This window comes from Notolepis coatsorum (genome assembly GCF_963971535.1).
Source record: "Notolepis coatsorum genome assembly, chromosome: 2".
Lineage (NCBI taxonomy): Eukaryota > Metazoa > Chordata > Actinopteri > Aulopiformes > Paralepididae > Notolepis > Notolepis coatsorum.
In genome coordinates this window covers 187,365,458-187,387,032 of record NC_140166.1, presented here as the reverse complement: position 1 = coordinate 187,387,032, position 21,575 = coordinate 187,365,458, and the positions used below count along the sequence as shown (strand labels likewise).

General features: G+C 40.9%; 1 protein-coding gene across 1 annotated transcript in view; it reads right to left on the bottom strand.

The window, feature by feature from the left end:
• Nucleotides 1-21,575, bottom strand: part of npl (N-acetylneuraminate pyruvate lyase (dihydrodipicolinate synthase)) — an 86,708-nt gene that overhangs the window by 25,284 nt on the left and 39,849 nt on the right. Inside the window, exons 7-12 of the mRNA XM_084308426.1 lie at nt 19,612-19,704; nt 17,895-18,040; nt 17,131-17,177; nt 16,601-16,685; nt 16,075-16,114; nt 14,302-14,444 (exon numbers count right to left, since the gene is read on the bottom strand). Of these exons, the coding sequence (XP_084164552.1) occupies nt 14,302-14,444; nt 16,075-16,114; nt 16,601-16,685; nt 17,131-17,177; nt 17,895-18,040; nt 19,612-19,704 (554 nt within the window). The remainder of the gene's footprint in view (nt 1-14,301; nt 14,445-16,074; nt 16,115-16,600; nt 16,686-17,130; nt 17,178-17,894; nt 18,041-19,611; nt 19,705-21,575) is intronic.

Sequence of the window (21,575 nt, the reverse complement as noted above, 5' to 3'; positions counted from 1 at the left end):
ATGTTGATGGGGAGGGAGGAGCAGATGTAGCCCTTTACTAGCTTCTCGAAGCACTTCATGGCTATGGAGGTGAGAGCTACAGGGCGGTAGTCGTTGAGGCAAGCAGGCTTGGATTTTTTGGGTACAGGGATAATAGTGGACTTCTTCAGGCAGGTGGGGATGACAGCCTGTTCTAAGGACAGGTTAAATATGTCAGTGAATACTGGGGCCAGTTGGTCGGCACAGACTTTTAGGACGCGGCCGGGGATGCCGTCTGGACCTGCTGCCTTCCTGATATTCACTTTTTTAAAGGTCCGCCTCACCTCATGCTCTGTTACCCTGAACACTGCGCCTCCATCAGCAGCCGACCCCCCCCCCCCCATTGCCGAGGCTTGTGAGCTGGTGTTGTTATTACCAGCATCAAACCTCGCATAGAAGGTATTGAGGTCATTTGCTAAGGAGATGTCACTGTTCAGTTTGAGGGAGGCGCCTTTGTAGTCTGTCATCGTTTTGAGCCCCTGCCACATAGCTCTAGAGTCAGCTTGTTCAAACTGGAGTTCAATTTTATCCCTGTAGCGTCGTTTGGCCTCTGTCACAGTCCTCCTTACGTTGTATCGCGCCACCTTGTGGTCATTCATGTTGCCTGCCTCTAGGCCGTCGTTGTATGCTTTGGTGCGCTCTCTCAGAGCTTCACGGACGGATTTGTCTACCCAGTCACATCCAGTCTCCCCTCCTTACAAACAGTGTCTTTGGGCTAGGGAGCCCTCGCCTTGGGTAGGGCCAGTTCGCTTCCTGTGGGCAAAGCACGAAATTATGTTGCACTTGTAACTCCCCCCAGAGCTCTATAAACATTATGTTACCCTTTAGTTGTGAGTAAACGTTGCTTTAATCACCAAGATAGAGCTTTCTATTCATTTGTGATATCCCCGAGTAGAGCCTTCCACTCGAGTCGCCAGTAGAGCTTTCTACTTTAATTTTTGCCAAATCTGTGATTTAATTTTACTCCAGAGGCTTTTGACAGTAGTCCTGTCTTCTTCGGCCGTTTAGCACCTATTTTGGTTAGTATAAATGCACATCGCCAGGGACGCCATGTTGAATGCCCACGCTCGCTCTTTGTCAGATCGATAACTTCATAACTCATTGGTCTGCCTATCTACACCTCAAACAGCGTCCTGTGAAGTGGTTGACACGCAGAACCAACCGAGTCTACAAAATGTTGTTGTTACCACTGACCGACAAGAGACAGCGAATGCACCGTTCCGACCCCCGTCAGTCATCGACCTTAGGTCGAGTGATTGAAGTTGCGGAATCTTTTATTTTATTTGCACTGGGACGGGCTCTCTTTAATTAGAGGAGGTCCATTTTCCTTATCCGTTACACGTATTATCACTATATGGCTTTACTTGATAATCCCATTATACAGAATCCACCTTTAGTCCTTAATGCATAATCATAAGTCTCCTTTTACTCTACTTGATAAAGCCTATAGTTATAGTTATATCCCCATTATAGCTAGGGATAAAGCCACTTACACATATTATCACTATATGGCATTACTTGATAAAACCAGGTTTATCAGAATCCACCTTTAGTCCTTAATGCATAATCATAAGTCTCCTTTTACTCCGTAGGGATAAAGCCTATAGTTATAGTTATATCCCCATTATAGCTAGGGATAAAGCCACTTACACATATTATCACTATATGGCATTACTTGATAAAACCAGGTTTATCAGAATCCACCTTTAGTCCTTAATGCATAATCATAAGTCTCCTTTTACTCCGTAGGGATAAAGCCTATAGTTATAGTTATATCCCCATTATAGCTAGGGATAAAGCCACTTACACATATTATCACTATATGGCTTTACTTGATAATCCCATTATACAGAATCCACCTTTAGTCCTTAATGCAGGGATAAAGCCACTTATTCTATTTTACATCATTAATCAAAAATGCAAGGGGTGAAGTTACAAATGCAGAACACATTTCAATGCTTACCCGGTCGTCTGGTCAGAAGAAAGGATACAAATCATATTTATAAAGAGGTAAATTTAATTAGAAAAAGCTAGTTACAAGAAGATACTGAAGTGGAAAGCACCCAATTCAGTTTAAAATAAGCAGAAAAACAGAACATCTCATAATGCACGGCTTGTGCCCCGTGTCTGGCAGCATTCTTCTCATCTCTCAAAAAAGTCAGTAGGCACCATTCTTCTTCTCTCTCCAGCTCCGTGTAAAATCTGGCTCTTGAAAGGGCAACCGTCCCTTTTATATCCATCTTACAATATTTCCGATTGGTCTAAACACAGTGAAGTCACAGGCTGTCATTTTTGTTTAGCAAACCAGAGTACAATACGTAATTCGTATGAGCTCCTCCTTCTTGGTACTAACGTTACTTCTCGTTACCTAGTGGTTTTTTAAGTAACAGAAAGTCCCTTATTCCTTCAGAACAGACAACGGCTTTGTCTATGGTGACCACGTGATATCGTACCATGTACGAGGCCTCTCCAGTATCTCTTAAGGATCCCTCCAGACAAACAGTTTTTACACATTATTCTGTTAGTATTATTCTCTACTGACACTCAATTTATAAGCATGCCATTTTGAAAACTTTTACTGTACACATCAAACATTTAATTGTTATATAGTTTCTTTTTTAAGATCTCCCTCTATAGATTCAAGACTTCAACCAGCAACCCTTCCCGTCTGAAAGGGTTAACATTACAGCTCCCTCTCCTCCTCTGCTGTTGCACCCTCAGGGCCACATTCCTCAGGTTAACTCCCCTTTCACAGACACCGGCCCCTTCTATGGAGACACCGGAGAGGAGGGAGGGAGACTCTCCAGCATGAGTACATAGTACACAGTACATAGTGGATAGTACATGTACATGGTACATGTATGTGTATACACATACATGTATAATACAGCACATATATATATGCACATACTGGTTTTATTTTATGCAGACAGGACAGGGTTAAACTGTGCCGACTTGCTCTCAGCTCAGGCCTGCTCTTCACTCCGACTGCACATTAACTGTAACATAGTTTTATAAGTGTATAAAGAGTATACAGGTCATATACATAGCTTCAATCATATATAATAAACATATGAATTTTATACAAAGTGTCACTCGTCGACTTGTGGCACTTAAAATGTGTTTACACATAACGTGTTTCTATTCCATTGTCCAGGAAGAATCTACAGACATTCCCCATAATCATATATAAGATCAGGATGTCATACCCAGTGTCACTTAGTTGGCTGTGACACTTTACACCCAGTCTCCGGATCCTTCGAACCATCTGTATATACCGCTGTAAAGTCCCCATACGATTCACGCATCAATCCCTCACAAGCACTAACCACCTCCACCCTCTCCCCTGACCTCTTCACTTCCATCATCATCCTCCAATCCACCTCAGGCCACTCTAACAGCCACGGAGCCACGGCTGGATATACCACCGAGGGGCTTATATTAAGACCCCCCACTCCAAACTCCACTGCCACTTCCTGCCCCACCCGGCCAAAATCTTTCTTCTTACCCTTCCCATTCTCCCAGCAATCCCTCAGAACCCCCTTAGTCGGGTGAGAGTCCCCATGTCCCTGCAGACTCGCCCAATAATTTGCCATTAACTGCCCTCTCCTAATCTCCAAGGGCATCTCCCCATCGCCACCTGAAGAGCCTGAACTGGAGTGGACTTGAAAGCCCCACTACAAATCCTCAACGCCCGCGTCTGAAGCACATCCACCTTTCTCAAATGCGACTGGGCCGCTGACCCATACGCCAAGCACCCATAATCTATCATAGACCTCACTAACGCTACATATACTGTCCTCAACGCCTCACTACTACTTCCCCAGTCCCTACCAGCCAAACACTTCATTACATTCAACACCTTATAATTCCCCCTTTCCCCTATCCTCCTCACATGGCCCTCCGACGTGAGATGGGAGTCAAAAACAACCCCTAGGTATTTAAAAGTTACTACCCTCTCCAGCTCCTGACCATACAACCTAAGCTTGATCCCTTCCTGCACCCTCTTCCTTGTAAAGACCATAGTCTTCGTCTTTTCCACTGAAAATCTACACCCCCAATTTAACCCCCGCTGCTCTACACTATCTATTGCTTGCTGAACCTTGCGTACCCCATAACCCAGTTCAAAACCCTCCCTCCTATCCCCAAATAATGCAGTTTTATTAATAAGCCCTCCCTCCACATCATATGCTTTCTCTATATCAAAAAATACAGCTACCACTGACTCCCTATTACTCTGAGCCCTCCTAACCTCATCTTCCATCCTCAGCACTGCATGCATCCATTGTATTTCTCCCTCTCCTAAACCCACTCTGATATCCCTCCAACACCCCTCTCCTCTCAAGCACATGCGTCAGCCTATCCGCCACCATCCTCTCCATTACCTTGCATATATTAGACATCAAGGCAATGGGCTAACTCGTTGGCTGCGTCGGGTCCTTCCCTGGCTTCCTAACTGGCACCACCACAGCTTCCTTCCATTCCCCCGGTAAGCTCCCCCTCCTCCCATACCCTATTGTAAAGGACGAGAGTCCAACTGGTGCGAGGTTTTTGACTTATATTAAAGGAGCTCCCGTCTTATACGGAGCTACTGAGCTATTTGATCCCGTAGATGGACTTGGCTGACGCGTCGTTCTATTGGTCTGATCTGATACCAAACCGTTCTTGTCCTAATGATACGATGCAGGCAGCTCTACTTGGAAAATTATATTTATTTTCTGCACCGGGCAAACAGAATATCTTCGCTTTTGTTCCTTTTTTTTTTTTTTTTTTTAATTTTTTTTTATTATTGCACAACAAAACTTATTAAATGTCAGTACTCAACACACAATGTATAATGAAACTTTCAGTAAAGGTGGTTAAAATATATGCAAGTACAGAAACAGGATAAAACAAAAATAGTCAATAATAACATTTTAACCGTATACCGTGTATATCCAGCGAAGTTACAATTATATAAATGTTAGTATATAATATACCCCGAATACCTATTTTCTAAAACCCTACACACATATGCTCCAGCTCAAATCCCCCCCTCCCGGACCCCCTCTTGGATAGTACCTCCATTATCCCTCACTCCTAACCAGACATCACCATTATAGGCTAGCTTTTATTCTCTCCACCACTTCTAACCACATTAACATTTTGGATTCATTGAGCCCTAGAATTCTTGCTGTTGATATTTCTTGATATATCACATCAAGATATGTAAGAAACCACACTTTCCGGCACATTTTTTCCGGTTGAAACCAACGTGATGCAATCAGTTTTTTAGCTACTGTGATACCCGATAAAACCAATCTTTTTAGTTGTGGGTTCACTGCAAACTCAAAAACATCATTCAATAGCAATACCGCGGGGTGTACAGGTATATTCCAAAATACGAGTATTGATAATTGTTGGGACACATCTTCCCAGAATGCCTTAACTGGTGGGCAGTCCCAATACATGTGCATAAATGTTCCTTCGTCCCCATTTGTACATTGGGAGCATTTGGAGTCTTGTATAAGCCCCATTTTGCACAGCCTTATAGGAGTCAAGTATGTCCTGTGAATATAGTTCAGATTGATTTGTTGATGATCCGGGTTCCTTGATGTAAGTCGGACATTTGCCCAGGCTCCTTGCCAATCAAAGTCATTTTCCAGGTCTGGTATATCCCTCCTCCAGACATTGTCTAGTTGAAGGGTTTCGTACGAGGACGTTAGTAATTGTGAATAAAAACCTGATACAAAACCTCCCAATGTATCTCTGTCATAGAAAAATTTGTGGTATCTGTGGTGTTCAATTGGTATGTGTAATGGAACACCGTGAGATCTCATACAAAGTCGTAACTGTATGTAAAAAAGCCATGTGGACTCGGTGAGGTTAAACTTTATGCATATTTCGACATAACTACAGAGGCCCTTGTTATTAAAAATATCCCCTAATGAGTGTATGCCTCTTTCTTCCCATACAGGGAATCTTATAGGTCGTTTTCCCATTAAGAGAGCATTGTTATTGAATATGGGAGTGTGATTATGCCATACTTGATTGTTAGGAAATTTCCTTTGAGTTTCCCGCCATGTCCTGATTGCATGGGTTATTATTGGGCCAAATTCTCGCTCACAATGCTTGATTGAAAGTTTAGTGTATGCTATGTCTTTCAATCTCTGTGGGGCTACTATGTTTTCTTCTAATTTTCTCCAAGATACCAAAGCCTCGGGGTCAAACCATATCTTCTTCAATGGTCTTAATGTGAAGGCATTAAAATATTGTAAAAAATCTGGGACTGCCATGCCACCGTCTGCTTTACTTCTCTGTGCGGTGGATCTTTTTATGCGAGGTGGTTTGTTATTCCAAATAAATTTGTATGTGGAGGTTTGTAATCTTTTCCAGTAGCCTTCTGGAGGAGGTAACGGAAGCATTGAGCTGAAGAAATTGATTCTTGGTAATACATCCATCTTAACTATTGATACCCTTGCCTGTACTGAGTTTTTAAGTTTTGCCCACCTGTCCAGGTCGTCCTTGATTTTGTTCTGTATTTTTGTGTAATTGTGCTTCACCGTTTGTCTTATGGTGGGGAATATTTCCACTCCCAAGCATCTGAAATGTTTTACCATCGGTATCGCACCTGGGAGGGTTATATCTTTTTTTGCAGGGGTGTTAAGTGGAAGGAAAGCCGACTTCGGCCAATTTATCTTAAATCCCGATAAATCACCAAAGTTCTCAATCAACTTGAGCAGATGAGGCAATGTGGTGTTGGGGTTTTGCATGAACAATATTACGTCGTCCGCATATAAACTAATTTTTTGTTGTGTGCCCTTGATTACGATTGGTTCTATGGATTGGGATTGTCTTATATATTGTGCTAAAGGCTCTAATGATAAATTGAATAGTCCGGGACTAAGAGGGCAACCCTGTCTGGCAGAGCGTGATACCGGAAAGATTTTGGAGATGATTGTGCCTGTTGTAATCATGGCCGATGGGTCCTTGTATAGTACTTTAATCATATCAATGAAACCTTTTCCTAACCCCATCCTTTCCAATACTGCCCATAGAAACGACCATTCCAACCTGTCAAATGCTTTCATAGCATCCAGGGATAGTATCGCCTTAGGTGTGATGTCCTCTTTGTCTGTATCTAGTACGTGCAGTATTCGCCTTATGTTATCATTGATCAGGCGACCTTTTATGAAGCCTGTTTGGTCCGTATGAACTAAAGACGTCATATGCTTTTGCAATCTGATGGCTAATATCTTAGAGTACAGTTTGACATCGGTTCCGAGGAGGCTTAAAGGACGGTAACTACCGCATTCAGTGGGGTCTTTGTCTTTTTTGTGAAGAACTGAAATGAGTGCGGTATTTTGGTGTTCGATGAAGCTTCCCTCTTTGACTGAGTATAAGATCATATTTAGTAATAAGGGTCCAAATATGTCCCAGCAAGAAATGTACATTTCTGATGGGATACCGTCAATTCCCGGAGCTTTGCCGTTTTTCATTCCGGATATGGCCTTCTTGAGTTCTTCTAATGTGATCGGTACTTCTAACTGTTTAGCGTCTTCATCCGTAAGTTTAGGGAGAGTAATTTGATTAAGATATGTGTCTAATTTGTCTTGATCAAAGGTCGTTTCTGAGTTATATAAATCGGAGTAGAATTCTTTGAATGTATCGTTTATTATTTTGGGTTCTGTTACTAGAGCTTGTTGTTTCCTAATGGCAGTTATATCTGCAAATTTTGCATTAATTCTTAGTCGCATGGCTAATAGGTGACTAGGTTTAGAACCTTGGAAGTACTGCTGTTGTCTAGTGCTGCGTATTTGCAATTCCGATTTTTGTCTGTACATTGCTTTGATCTCGGTCTTTAGAATGTTAACTTGGTTATCTAGTCTAGTAGAGTTGTTGTATTTTAAAGAATTAAAAAGCGTTGAGTAAAGCGTTTCCATTTCAGACAGTTTTGTGTTTTGATTTTTGCGCAATATGGAGGTAAATCTATCCGAGAAATCCTTGATCATACTCTTTACCGACATCCATAATATTCTGGGATCTTGCACAGAGTTAGCATTAACTTGTAGGAATACTGTGAGAGCTTCTTTAATTTGTGTAATGAATTCCTTGTTGTTAAGCAGCATCGAATTAAAACGCCATCTTGGGGCCCGGGTAGATAATGTACCAAATGTTGCTTTCAGGATTAAGTAGCAGTGATCTGATAGCGCATTGGGTGTCATTTCCACTTCGTATTTATCAAATATTCTCGGGGATGCAAAGACGTAATCAATTCTGGATAGTGTGTTGTGTCTCGCCGAACGACAGGAGTACTTGCGGGTCATGGGGTTAAGTGAACGCCATAAATCAGTTACTCCTGTTGATTTCGACCAATCTTTTAATGCTTTAGATGAATTCTTTTGTTCGCTGGAGAAGGAAAGGTAAGTTTTGTCCATCCTTGGGTTCCAAATGGCATTAAAATCCGCACCTATTATGTATGAGTACTCGGGATGGTTTAACATTTCTCCTGTTAGTGAAGTGAAGAAACCCACTTCGTACAAATTCGGGGCATATACCGCTGCCAATGCAATTTTCCTGTTATTGTGTATAATCCTAGCTATAGTTATGCGCCCCTCAGCATCCGACCATACCCCTTTCAATTCGATATTTAATTTGCGTCTGACGACTATGGCTACCCCTCTAGTTCTCGTAGCAAAAGAAGAGTGACCAATATTATGGTATATGTTATCCGCTAACGTATTTATGTCTCCCTCTAAAATGTGCGTTTCGCTTAATAGTGCCACGTCCACATGTTCTTTTTTCATCAGTGTAAGCACGCTTTTGCGCTTGTGTTGTTTGTTTATCCCACCGGTGTTCCATACCATTATATTCAAACTAGCCATAGTCTATGCATGTTTTCGTGTAGTTTTTGGTAATGTTTCTGGAGTATGAAGCTACAATAGATGCACATCCAATTAATGAGGTCCCGTTGAGAGCTGAGCTTAAAAACATATATATATACAAATAAAAATCCCCTATTTTCCCCTCTCCCAGAAAGTCGAACATGCCTGTGTTCCAAGAACACATCCTCCGCGATTGACTTTCTCCCATGGTCCACCGGATTGCCCAACCTGAGCATTGTAATCCTAATTTTCCTATGCTCATTGCCATAGGATCTAACATTTCCATTCTATTGCAATAGAATGTCGCTTTTGGTCTTGCACCTTCCCTTACTGTAATGAAGTATTGTGATAAATAACCTAAAGATAAAAATAAAAAATAAAATAAAAAGAGAATAAACCTTTATCGACATATTCCTTTGAACCCTCCACCAACGTGTGAGGGAAAAAAAAAAAAGGAAAAGATTGTAGATCAGTATTGACACTTAATGTGAAGAACATTGGAAAAGAATAATGTAAGTTACAATATATTTAAAAAATATATAGTAATATTGACACCTTAATGTGAAGAACATTGGAAAAGAACAATGTAAGTTAAATTATATTTAAAAAATATAGGGTGATGAGAAGAAAAAATTTAATAAAATAAAAATCAATGGAAAGATATAGATAAGGAATAAGAGATAAATAATTATCAACGTGGAGAAGCCACTAGAACCGATTTAACTGATTAGATAAGATAGAAAAGCAGCGCCTTTTAGCGCTTCAATGTGCCTTTAATGGAGTGATTACTTAAATTGTTAGAATAACCTTGCTGTGCTCATACGTTTATGTGTGGATAATTTTAAAGTATTATTAAGGGCTGATTGCACTTCATTTAATTTATATATGCTATGTGTATGCACACCGAATGTTATTGTTAGAGTTGTATGCTTCGTTGTCATGGTGCCTTATATTCTAGAAGGTTGTAGAATATACTAGTGCCTAGACTATTTTACATTCCAGAATGATCTAAGAGACCCAGGGCATTTGAGCGATAAACCCAGAATATTCCAGATAGATCTTTTTGCATTGATATTTATTTGTCCCCTCAGAGACCAGAGACTGAAATTATAATGTATTATGAATCGTATTATACACAGTACACATTGTTATAGACGACTTGCATATCGTTTGCTACTTTGATGAACACAGCAATGTTATTCCAACACTGGTGGAATGACCTCATTGATGAACACAATAAAGTCATTCCAACACTGGTATATATTTAGAGAGAGGCTTAACTGATTCCGGCATTTCCGTCATGCTTTGGGTTATTTGCTGCATTTTGAATCAGGAAATCCTCAGCATCAAAGGGTGTAAATGGACCTGACCTGCGGCCGTTATTGTCCAAGAATGATAACAGCGCCGGATATGCTAGCCTTGGCTTGTGGCCGGCTGTGTACAGCTTTTGCATCACAACTTTGTATGGTTGACGTCGGATGATGGCCTCTCTGCTCAAATCTTCGTAGATAAATATTGGTTTATCACCATACTTCAGCTTCCCACGTTGGTTGCGAGCATATTTGATGATTTCATCCCTTGTTGTAGTTTTCCGCAGAGTGACAATGATGACTCTCGGCCCGTTGATATTTTGCCCCTGGGAACCAATTCTGTAAACTTGTTCCACTTCTGGCACTTTTTTTGGATCGGAGTTATTCAAAATCGTTGATAACTCGTTTGGAAAGTTGATGTCATCGCAGTTCACTGATTCATCAAGCCCCACAATGCGGATGTTATTCCGCCTGTGGTAACGATGGGTTTCTAGTTGCCTCTCCATCACTTCGTTTTTAAGCAATTTTATTTCCCTCCGGTATTCATCTTTAACTTTTTCCATCTCTTCTCCCATCTCTGTCATGATACCTTCGTTCGCCTTGACTGCTTTTGTGTTTTCTGTCACCGAAATCTCCACTGTCGTGATTCGCTCTGACTGTGCATCGAACGCTTTCTTGACTTCTTCTAATTTCTCATCGATGTGATCGAATTTAGCCTCGATGCGATCGAATTTAGCCTCGACGTTTGCCTCGAGCGCCTTGATGTGTGTAATCTGCAGGTTAGACTGTTCTACCATCTGTTCTTTCATCAGGTTAGACTGTTCTACCATCTGTTCTTTCATCAGGTTAGACTGTTCTACCATCTGTTCTTTCATCAGGTTAGACTGTTCTAACTGTTCTTTCATCAGGTTAGACTGTTCTACCATCAGGTTAGACAATGTGTTGAAATCGGGTGGATTTCTGCTTTCTTCAGTTGACGGCATATGGTAGATAGATGCAGTGACGTTGGAATCCATAAATCTGGCTGCTCTCCCTCTCACGGAGCTTGAATCTGTACCTTCTTTTATGTTGGTCTCTATTGACTCTCTTTCGGGGACCGTAATCGATGATCCCGGTACGTTGTCCTCTTCCTTCTCCTCCTCGGAGCTTGTCGCCGTCGGCTCAGAACCAGCGACGGTTAGGACGCGTCTATCTCGTTTTTTTACGTCCTGCGCCGTTGAAGTTGCCGTAGTTATTTTCTCTGCCTTCTTTCCACCTTTAACCATATTGTCTTTTGATATGGTTAGTAGAGGGTCTTAACAATACATACGATGTGGTCTATTCTCTTTCTTTACTGTCCAAATAATGTTTTTAAACGAAATTAGCGTTAGTGGGAGCGGAGCAATTGCAAAATGCGTGTGCTACATGTTGTAGCGTAACCGGAAGTCGCTTTTGTTCCTTAAACTGATTAAATAATACTGAATACAATAACTAATTACATACAAACATTTCGCCCTATTGGTTCTAACAGCGACTTGTGTGTGACCAGCGTCGTGCTTGCGTGCGGTCAAAAACCTTTGCCCTTTCCGGGTCAAACTCCTACCTGCTAGTGTACCTGGCGCTTAAATAACGGAAGCGCCACCCCCTGGTCACATAAATCCATTGCACCTTAAATCCATTCATTCTGGCCCTTATTTTTTTGATAACTTTGCAGTGATTATGTTTGTAGCCAATATATGTGGCAAAGGTGTGTAATCTTCTTGAATTATCTTTGAATTATTTTGACTTTCTCTTTCATAAATTGTTTATTCAACTTCAGCCTTGATCATAACCACCACATATTGTTTTTTGTAATGTCAGATTTAACAACTCCTTTCAGAAAAGTGGTAGTATGGTGGTACTAACCAACATAAATGGCACAGGCATTCTCCCCTATTTAATAACAATTTACTCCTTATTGCACAACAACCTATCAGATACCCTGGATGGGAAAAGAAAGGCATACACACATTGGGGGATATCTTCGATGACCATGGTTTCCGCAGTTATCGAGATATATTCAACACATTTAACCTCACCAGTTCCACTTATCTCTTCTATCTACAAATAAGAGCAGCTTTGAAGGCTCACGGAGTCCCAGTAGATGTTCCACTTGAGCACCACAGATTTCACAAATTATTTTATGACAAGGAGACGTCGAGAGGCTTCGTCTCTGACTTTTATCGCCACTTACTTACGTCCTCATATAAGGTCCTTCCCCTAGACTCGGTTTGGAGGAAAGATATCCCAAACCTGGAAGCAGATTTTGATTGGGATGCAGTCTGGGAAAATGTTCGGCTTTCATCACGCAACCCAGATCACCAACAGATTAATCTTAACTTTGTTCAGGACTTACCTGACCCCTAGACGATTGCACCTAATGGGTCTAAGACTGGACTCTCGATGCTCCTTGTGTTCAAACGATGCTATTGGTACATATATGCATATGTATTGGGAATGCCCTCCTGTCAAGACTTTCTGGGAAAATGTCACCACTCAATTATCAGAATTTTTGTCTCTGACCATACCGACACTGCCTTCTGTATTGTTGTTGAATGATGTTTCTCAGTTATTGACCTCTGTACATGTAAAGAGACTCATTTTGGCGGGCCTTACGGCTGCCAAAAAGTTGATAGCGTCACGCTGGATTCAACCGGATAAAATGTGCCGGAAGGTATGGATTCTCACCTATCTCGATGTGATTTATCTAGAGATATCCACTGCACGAATTTTAGGTGTTAACGAAGCCAGCATAGCAGTCTGGGTAGCTGTGGTGGATAAGATAAAGGAACACAGATACATTTGGAATTTTCTGATGCTGAATGAAGTAGTGGATGTATAGTCCAAGTGGGGGTCCTGAGGGGGGGGGGGGGGGGGAGAGCGAGCAAGAGCCCATGTATTGTATTTATTATTTTTATGTCTTTTAATCTACTTTCATTCTGATTTAATTACTGGACTGTCATTATTGTTATTATTATTTCTGTTATTGTCCTGTGATTTATCGTTGATTATTACTGTTATTGTATTGTTTGTCTTGTTTCATGTAAAAAAAAAAGGGGGGGGAAATAAAAAACATTTGGTAAAAAAAAAAAAAAGTGGGAGTATTTCATTTTTTATCTGAAGTTGAATAGAAAAGAAAGTGGGAAATGATTTCAACATATAATCTTTTTATGGCGTTTTTCAATTTAGTCCCCTAATATGGTAAGAGTATAACACTTTAGTTTTCAGACACAAGGGTTAAATTATTTATTTGTTTCTTGGCAGATTTAACATCTTTTGACAGGGGAGATGATGCATTGCATGGTAACGTTAGCTAGCTAACATCCACATGTTTATTTTTATCACTGACTAACCTGCTGGTTCCTTGACCTTGGTGCAAGACAGAATCTGTAGTGTGGTAGTGAAAGGGTTAACCTTCTGTAGTGTGGTAGTGAAAGGGTTAACCCTTTGTTGTGTGGCAGTGAAAGGGTTAACCTTCTGTATTGTCACAGTGAAAGGGTTAACCATTTGGTAGTGAAAGGGTTAAAGTGCAAATGTATCATACGGCCACTTACACAGACAGGAGCAGAACAAGGTGAACATTAGTAGGAAAAAAGAAAATGGATTGTTCAGTAAATGTAACAGTTGATTTATTCATAAGAAATCAGCTGTTAATTTCATTGTTTAATAGACAGGATGCTAAAATGTATTTCCCTTTTTTTGTCATACAAAACATATGCATGCTTCTTAAGCATAGTCTCACACAGTAAAAAAAAAATTGCAAAACATTGTGTATTAATCATACACATTTTACAGTTCTCTGGACTGTGATCCATGTACAATAGAAGATACTGTATAAAACATTTGGTAGACAAGCACAGGTCAGTCAACATACAGTGGTCAAGCAAGTATATCAAATGAAACAATTTCAAGCACCATTAAAAAGATAAGATCAGTAAAAACTCATAATAATGATAGTAACATTAGGTACTTCAAGAAGTTTTTTTTTAAAAATTTGATACAGCTACTGACCATTCTTGGAACACATGCAGAACAGGTACAGATGAGCTATAGGTGTACAGATCAGAATGCCGGTGCTGAAGAGGGTATCAGTGTTCAGGGAAAAGGCTGTGGAGCTTCTCTGCGATGGAGCAAGCGCGGCTCAGAGGGCAGGGCAGTAGAGGCAGCCGGGGAGGACCCAGACACAGACCTGACATCTCAGTCATCACCTGCTTGTTTACACCCAGATCAAACCCTAGAAAGGACATTAAAACACATCACCATCATTACCCTCATCATCATCATTATCACCATAATTACCTTCATTATCATCATCATCAGGATCATGACCATCATCACTATCATCATCATCATCATCAGCAGCAGCAGCAATGACCTCCGTTAGAAATGTTTACTTCACTTTCTTACATAATCTTATGTGGTTTCTTTTGGGGGCGTGTTTTTGAATGAAACGGGGTGTTCAGGCTGGATTTAATTTGGGAGATTTGATTTGAACATTAACCAAAGATAACAGCAAAATGGAGACAGACAGTGATGTTAGCCTTCAACCATTAGGGAGAAACAGTTCAAATGATCGGAGGTGGGATTATTTTTATCATATTTTAAATGATCGGAGGTGGGATTATTTTTATCATATTTTAAATGATCAGAGGTGGGATTATTTTAATCACATTTTAAATGATCGGAGGTGGGATTATTTTAATCATATTTTATTGGAGTTATTATTTGCACCCCCTGTGTGCAGGATGGGCTAATGACATTATTTTGCCACTTTTGCAGTGGTAGAGAAGAATGGAATTTGAATATAATATGAAAGAATGCTACCGGTAATTCTGTAAAAAACATTTGGCATGCATTGGTACCTAGCTATACAGTAAATCCAGACATGTGAGGTTATTTACCTCTCTGGAAAGCAACAGTTGTGATTGGAGGATCAAGAAAAGAGGATGGGGTAAAAAGTTGTCCCTCTCTTCATGAGCATTTAAGAATTGAATATTAACATGTCTGTTAAATCTGTAGAACCAATCACATACTTCCTTACAGTATTGTACATACATAATTGGCAATATATTTCATAACAATTGCAAACATCCAGGGAACAATTTTCTTTTTTTTAATCTACTTTTTCTCCCATTTTCTATTTTTCTCCCATCCCAATTTCGTATCGTCCAATTCTACCCTCCCCTGTCTCGAACGCTGTTTGGCCATGCCTCCCACAAGCCGGCTGTAATGTGGACGAAGCCATACATTGCACGAGTCCCCTCCGGTACTCGAGGTAGCAGCCGTTGCATCTTTTCACCTGCACAGCGCGATCTTTCAGCGTCGGGGCCCTCAGGGGTCTGCGCTTTTGGAGGGACGCCGCTCCCGTCGCTTCCTGATTCTACTGCGCAGGCGCACCAACCGACCTGTAGGAGTCGCTGTCCACAACGTCCGATCCCCACCCATCAGCTTCCCACCCCCTAATACTGCCAATTGTATTTGTATGAACGACCAGCAAAGCTGAATGCAATGCGGAGAGCTGGGCTCTAACCCAGCGTCTCCTGCATTGGTGGTGAGCGCCTTGCCCACTGCACCACCTAGCCGCCCAGGGAACAATTTTCTTGATAACATCTTCCTCTGCCATGTTCCAATTGTAGGCTTCTTACTTTTCAATTGCAAATGCATCAAGGACAGAAACTCAGCCAAGCAGCCACAGTCCTTAACCAGCTATACAGACTGTGCTTATTACAGGACTGCGCTCTAAACTACTAAAGCTTGTGCACCATCTTGCAGACGGCACCACGCGAATGCTCTCACTTTTCCATGAATGGACCCAATCACTCATGCACACCACACCCCTAAAAAGCCAATATCTTGAGACCCACCTAGCTTCATGGCATGGAGGAGAGCCTCTTGCATCTTGAACTGCATATGGAAATGAGATAAAGACGATTAATTTAATGTCAGAACAGATGTCATACTGTATATAAAAAAAGGATCAGTGTGAAAAATGTACCGGCCAATGCAATATGGATAGTTGCCAACGAAACACCATTGAAAATTATGGATTTTAGCTATCACTCAATATTTTGTGGTGCTAAAATGCCAAGATATTACATTTGAAAAACTCAACAGCAATGTCTCGTTCCAGAAATCATGACATAGACCTCATTGTGAACAGTTTAATTGAGAACTCATTTCTATTGAAGTATGCATTTTAGTGTATTTTTTCTCTGCATCTATCAAGATGAACTACATGATATGTTTTAATTTGGTTTTATGTGATTTCTCCAAATTCTGGTTGTTTAATTCAAATGTGGAATATCATTTTATATATCTGGAAGTGATATATGGCGTGATTTCACGACCCTCTGTATTGGTATCAAACATTCTCCAACAATACACAGCTACCTGCATTGTTCTGGCTTGGGAGAGGTCCCCTTTCTCCAAGGCTGAAATGAGCTTGTTTGCGGGACGTCCCACGTAGTTGTATGTACTGGGTGGCAGAGAGAAACATAATGACAGTTTATTGTGAATTTGCCAAATTATGACAGATAGAATGGTGTCCAGGGGTTACGTGGTCCAAAGGGTAGCAAACACACAAGCAGTATATACTGTAGCTCCAACCAACCACACACAAGCAGTATATACTGTAGCTCCAACCAACCCACACACAAGAAGTATATACTGTAGCCCCAACCAACCCACACACAAGCAGTATATACTGTAGCTCCAACCAACCCACACAAGCAGTATATACTGTAGTCCCAAGTTCCAACCAACCCACACACAAGCAGTATACTGTAGCTCCAACCAACCCACACACAAGCAGTATATACTGTAGTTCCAAGTTCCAACCAACCCACACACAAGCAGTATATACTGTAGCTCCAACCAACCCACACACAAGCAGTATATACTGTAACAGAAATTACACTGACCTGCCCACTGCTCCGTTAGCCCCCATAGCCAGACCAGCTAGCAGTTGCTGTGGCAAGATGTAAGAACAGGGTATTGGTATTATGCTTGAGGTAAAAGGCACAAGACAGTTTGTTTTTTCACAATAAACATTGAAGCAGACAGACAAGATACCAACAAACAGACAAGCGATTAAGAAATAAGAATTTTTAGTGGGTATGTGTGTGTGTGAATGGGGGGGTCACTGCCATCAACAACAAGGTTCTTGTGTACCTGGAGTACAGGAACTTGGGTAAATTGGTGCTAAAAAGATACATGGGTGTCAACAATGAATTAACAATTATAGGTAACTTTAATTAATCCGATCCATAAAAGACAAAAAGGGGGAAAACCCATGAGACTTATCCTGCAAGTCATACTTAAGCCTGTCCACAGGCACCACATTATTTGAGTCATCCACAATTGCTTAGTAGGAATGTGAAAATATAAAATAAAAATTCCATGTTCAGGACTGTGTACTATATTTTTGTGATGATTATGTTGACCGAATCCCTGTATTGTGTCGTGATAATATGCAGATTGTCTGCTGTTGACCATTTACGTATTTGTGCTGCAGAGTTATAACATACGGTACCTAAAACAAATTCCACCGGCCTTGGTCATGTGGCTAATAAACAATCAATCAATCTATCTATCCATCTATCTGGTGCTGACTGAAAGGGAGTGAGAAAAGAGGAAAGAAGAGAGAATTTAATAAAAAAGATAGAGGAAAGACAAAACAGCGAACCTCATCCATGCCATAGAGGAGTGACCAGTGAGGTGGACTGTAGCTGACACATTGGCCAAAGTCCATGAGGTCATTTCCACTGAATTTCAGTCCCATGAAGGAAGGGATGAGCTTGTCAACCCCTTCCAACACATCTCTAGCTGTCACTGGAGGGAAGAACAGAGAATGATCACTTGTGATTTAACAGCTGCCTCGCGCCATTCACTTAGAGGCTCAGATTACCTCAAATCACTCAGCAACATTTATAACATGCAACTACTTCCACGAAGCAGTTTGAAATATTAGTGTGACTATTAAAGGAGCTCCCGTCTTATACGGAGCTACTGAGCAATTTGATCCCGTAGATGGACTTGGCTGAGGCGCCGTTCTATTGGTCTGATCTGATACCAAACCGTTCTTGTCCCAATGATACGATGCAGGCAGCTCTACTTGGAAAATTATATTTATTTGCTTCACCGTGCAAACAGAATATCTTCGCTTTTGCAGTATATACTGTAACAGAAATTACACTGACCTGAACCGAACATCATGTAAAAACTTTAAATTAGATGTTACCTCCTCTACTCCCTCAGGAGCATGAGTGAACATCAGTTAGAACACATAAAAATAAATAGCCTATAAACTTAAAACTTAGACTAGATATCACAAACAAATCTGGAAACTGGAGTGGTCCCTTGAGCCCATAATAGTTCTCTTTTCTGCCTCTAGACCCAGTAGGAAGCAAAGCAATGGACTAGGACCGTGCACCCACCCAGCTGCCGACCATTCCATACCAAACTAGTACTTACGTACTAGGGAGTGGCCGCCCGCAAAAACCAAAACCCCGACCTCATCTTAAATAACAAACAGCATTGCTTGTTGTAGTTAACAAGGAGAGGAAGAGTTGATTTAGAATTTTTCTTTTTCTTTTTCTTTTTAATAATCGAATTTTATTAATCAAGATCTACTTGAAATCAGCCCGCGATCTACCTGTCGATCGCGATCGACTGGTTGGGCACCACTGCCGTAGATGGACTTGGCTGAGGCGCCGTTCTATTGGTCTGATCTGATACCAAACCGTTCTTGTCCCAATGATACGATGCAGGCAGCTCTACTTGGAAAATGATATTTATTTGCTTCACCATGCAAACAGAATATCTTCGCTTTTGTTCCTTAAACTGATTAAATAATACTGAATACAATAACTAATTACATACAAACATTTCGCCCTGCGGCGTGTTCTAACAGCGACCTGTGACCTGCGTCGTGCATGCGGTCAAAAACCTTTGACCTTTCCGGGTCAAACTCCTACCTGCTACAGTGTACCTTAAATCCATTCATTTTGGCCCTTACAGTGACCATTTATAAAATTTTATTTACTGTACTGTATTTTTACTTTATATTTTTGTAAAGTGTTTTTAAGTTTCATAAAAAGCGCCTCATGAATGAAATGTATTATTACGTCATTGCACAATAATTCCCCTGTGATTTGTGCACCATGGTATTAAGTGCAACCAGTAATTCAAAATGTTGTGCTCGCTTGGCCAAGAGGAATATTTCTACAGCTGAGAGGTGTCCTCTCTTACCCTCATAGGAGGTATAAATATTCTTCTAAAAGGGGGTCCTATCAAATTGACCCATCTCAAACCCATCCTTGAACAAGAAAAGAGGGTGGGGCTTGAGATAGGTCAATTGGAACGCTTATACTAATGAAACACATAAAATCGGTGCTACTTACATTTAATGCCCGTGACAGCTGGGATGTGATAGTAGTAGAAGGGCAGAGTCGGGGCAACATCAGCCACTTCTTTCAGGAACATCTGCAGGGCATCTGGTTTGGTGGGGAGGAAAGAGATGAATGGGGGAAATGATGGCAATTGACCTGCAAACCTTGTCCGAGGGAAGCAACAGTTGTGATTCGAGGATAAAAAAAAAAAAAGAGGGCAGGGTTTGATAGTGCAATTGTACCTTTTTTGTAGTACATATTACGGTACACAAATTACAGGGTAATTACTTTTTTTTTTTTTTTTTTTTTTATATTATTGCAAAACAAAATTATTAAAAGTCAGTACTCAACACACAATGCATAATGAAACTAACAATTAAGATGGCTAAAATGACATGCAAGCACAGAAACAGAAAGCAAAAAAAGTATATAATAATACTTTACAGTATACAGCAGGGCTATTCAACTAAATTGTTCAGGGGGCCACATTGTCAGAAACCCAAGGGGCCAGGGGCCGGACTGCCACGGCGCCTCCCCGTGCTATGAATATATGTACACTTGACACAACACGCAACCACATTTTCACAACTTTTATTTAACTACATTGCAAAAGTAGTATACTTTTCAAAAAAAGTGCTTAATTTATGTGCCACATCTGCAACATCTCCTGCAAAAAGTGCTTCATTTATGACTGTGCAACAACTGCAACATCTCCTCTTCAACATTTCAATATAAAAATAAAATAAAAAACAAACAAGTGCATGATGTGCATCTGAACATTCTAACATCAACACTTGAACAAAAAAACACATTTATAGTGCAGCTGAGCTTATGAAAAAGTGCTTCATGTCTGTGCAACAACAGCAAATCACAGCATCTTATTAGCACTTATTGTCCACTCTTAACTCTCAAACATCAGGGGGGTGGGGGGCAGACAGGCCTAGCTATACATACACACATCTAATGAGAGCGATTGCACTTCTTTGACTGGGCAATGGCAGAGAAAGAGGGTTCATAGGAAGTGAGGGCTACCCGCAAACAGTGATGCAAATGCTCATTTGTCAAGGAGGCACGGTTGCTTGTTTTAATGGCATTCATGCGAGAGAAACTGGATTCACAGGTGTATGTTGAGCCAAACATTGTTAGCACAGATATTGCCAGCGTTTTTATTTTGGGGAATGTCTTGACATGAATACACTTTATCCAAAATGTTGTGGTGGATTCATTCTCAAGTGCCTGCTTCAGAGCAGATGATGCTTGCATGTCAATTATTTCAAGTTGCAGGAGACCTTCATCAATGTGAAGTGATGCAAGGAACTCTTGTACTTTTGTGGAAATAGCAGCTACATTGGCAAATGGGTTGCTCACAAAATGCATCAATTCTCTGCACGTCAAATTCATCAAATCGACTTGAAAAGTTTTCCCTCAATTTATCAATGAAATCTGTCATTAATTGAGTGACTTTTGGCTCAATTGTGTGTGTTAACGTTGACATGAAAAGAAAAAAGTAATTTTTTTTTTTTTTTTTTTATTATCTTGTAATCTTTGGCGGGCCGGTCAGAATCATCCCGCGGGCCGGATCTGGCCCGCGGGCCGCCAGTTGAATAGCCCTGGTATACAGTGTATATCCAACGAAATTACCAATTATACAATGTCTTATACAGGATATACCCCTAATACCTGTTATCTAAAACCCTACACACATATGCTCCAGCTCGAACCCCCCCCCCTCCCCGGACCCTTCTTTGGATAGTACCTCCATTATCCCTTGCTCCTAACCAGACACTACCATTATAAGCTAGATTTTATTCTCTCCACCACTTCTAACCACATTGACATTTTGGATTCATTGAGACCCAGAATTCTTGCTGTAGATATTTCTTGATAAATCACATCGAGATATGTAAGAAACCAAACTTTCCGGCAAATTTTTTCCGGTTGAAACCAGCGTGATGCGATCAGCTTTTTAGCTACTG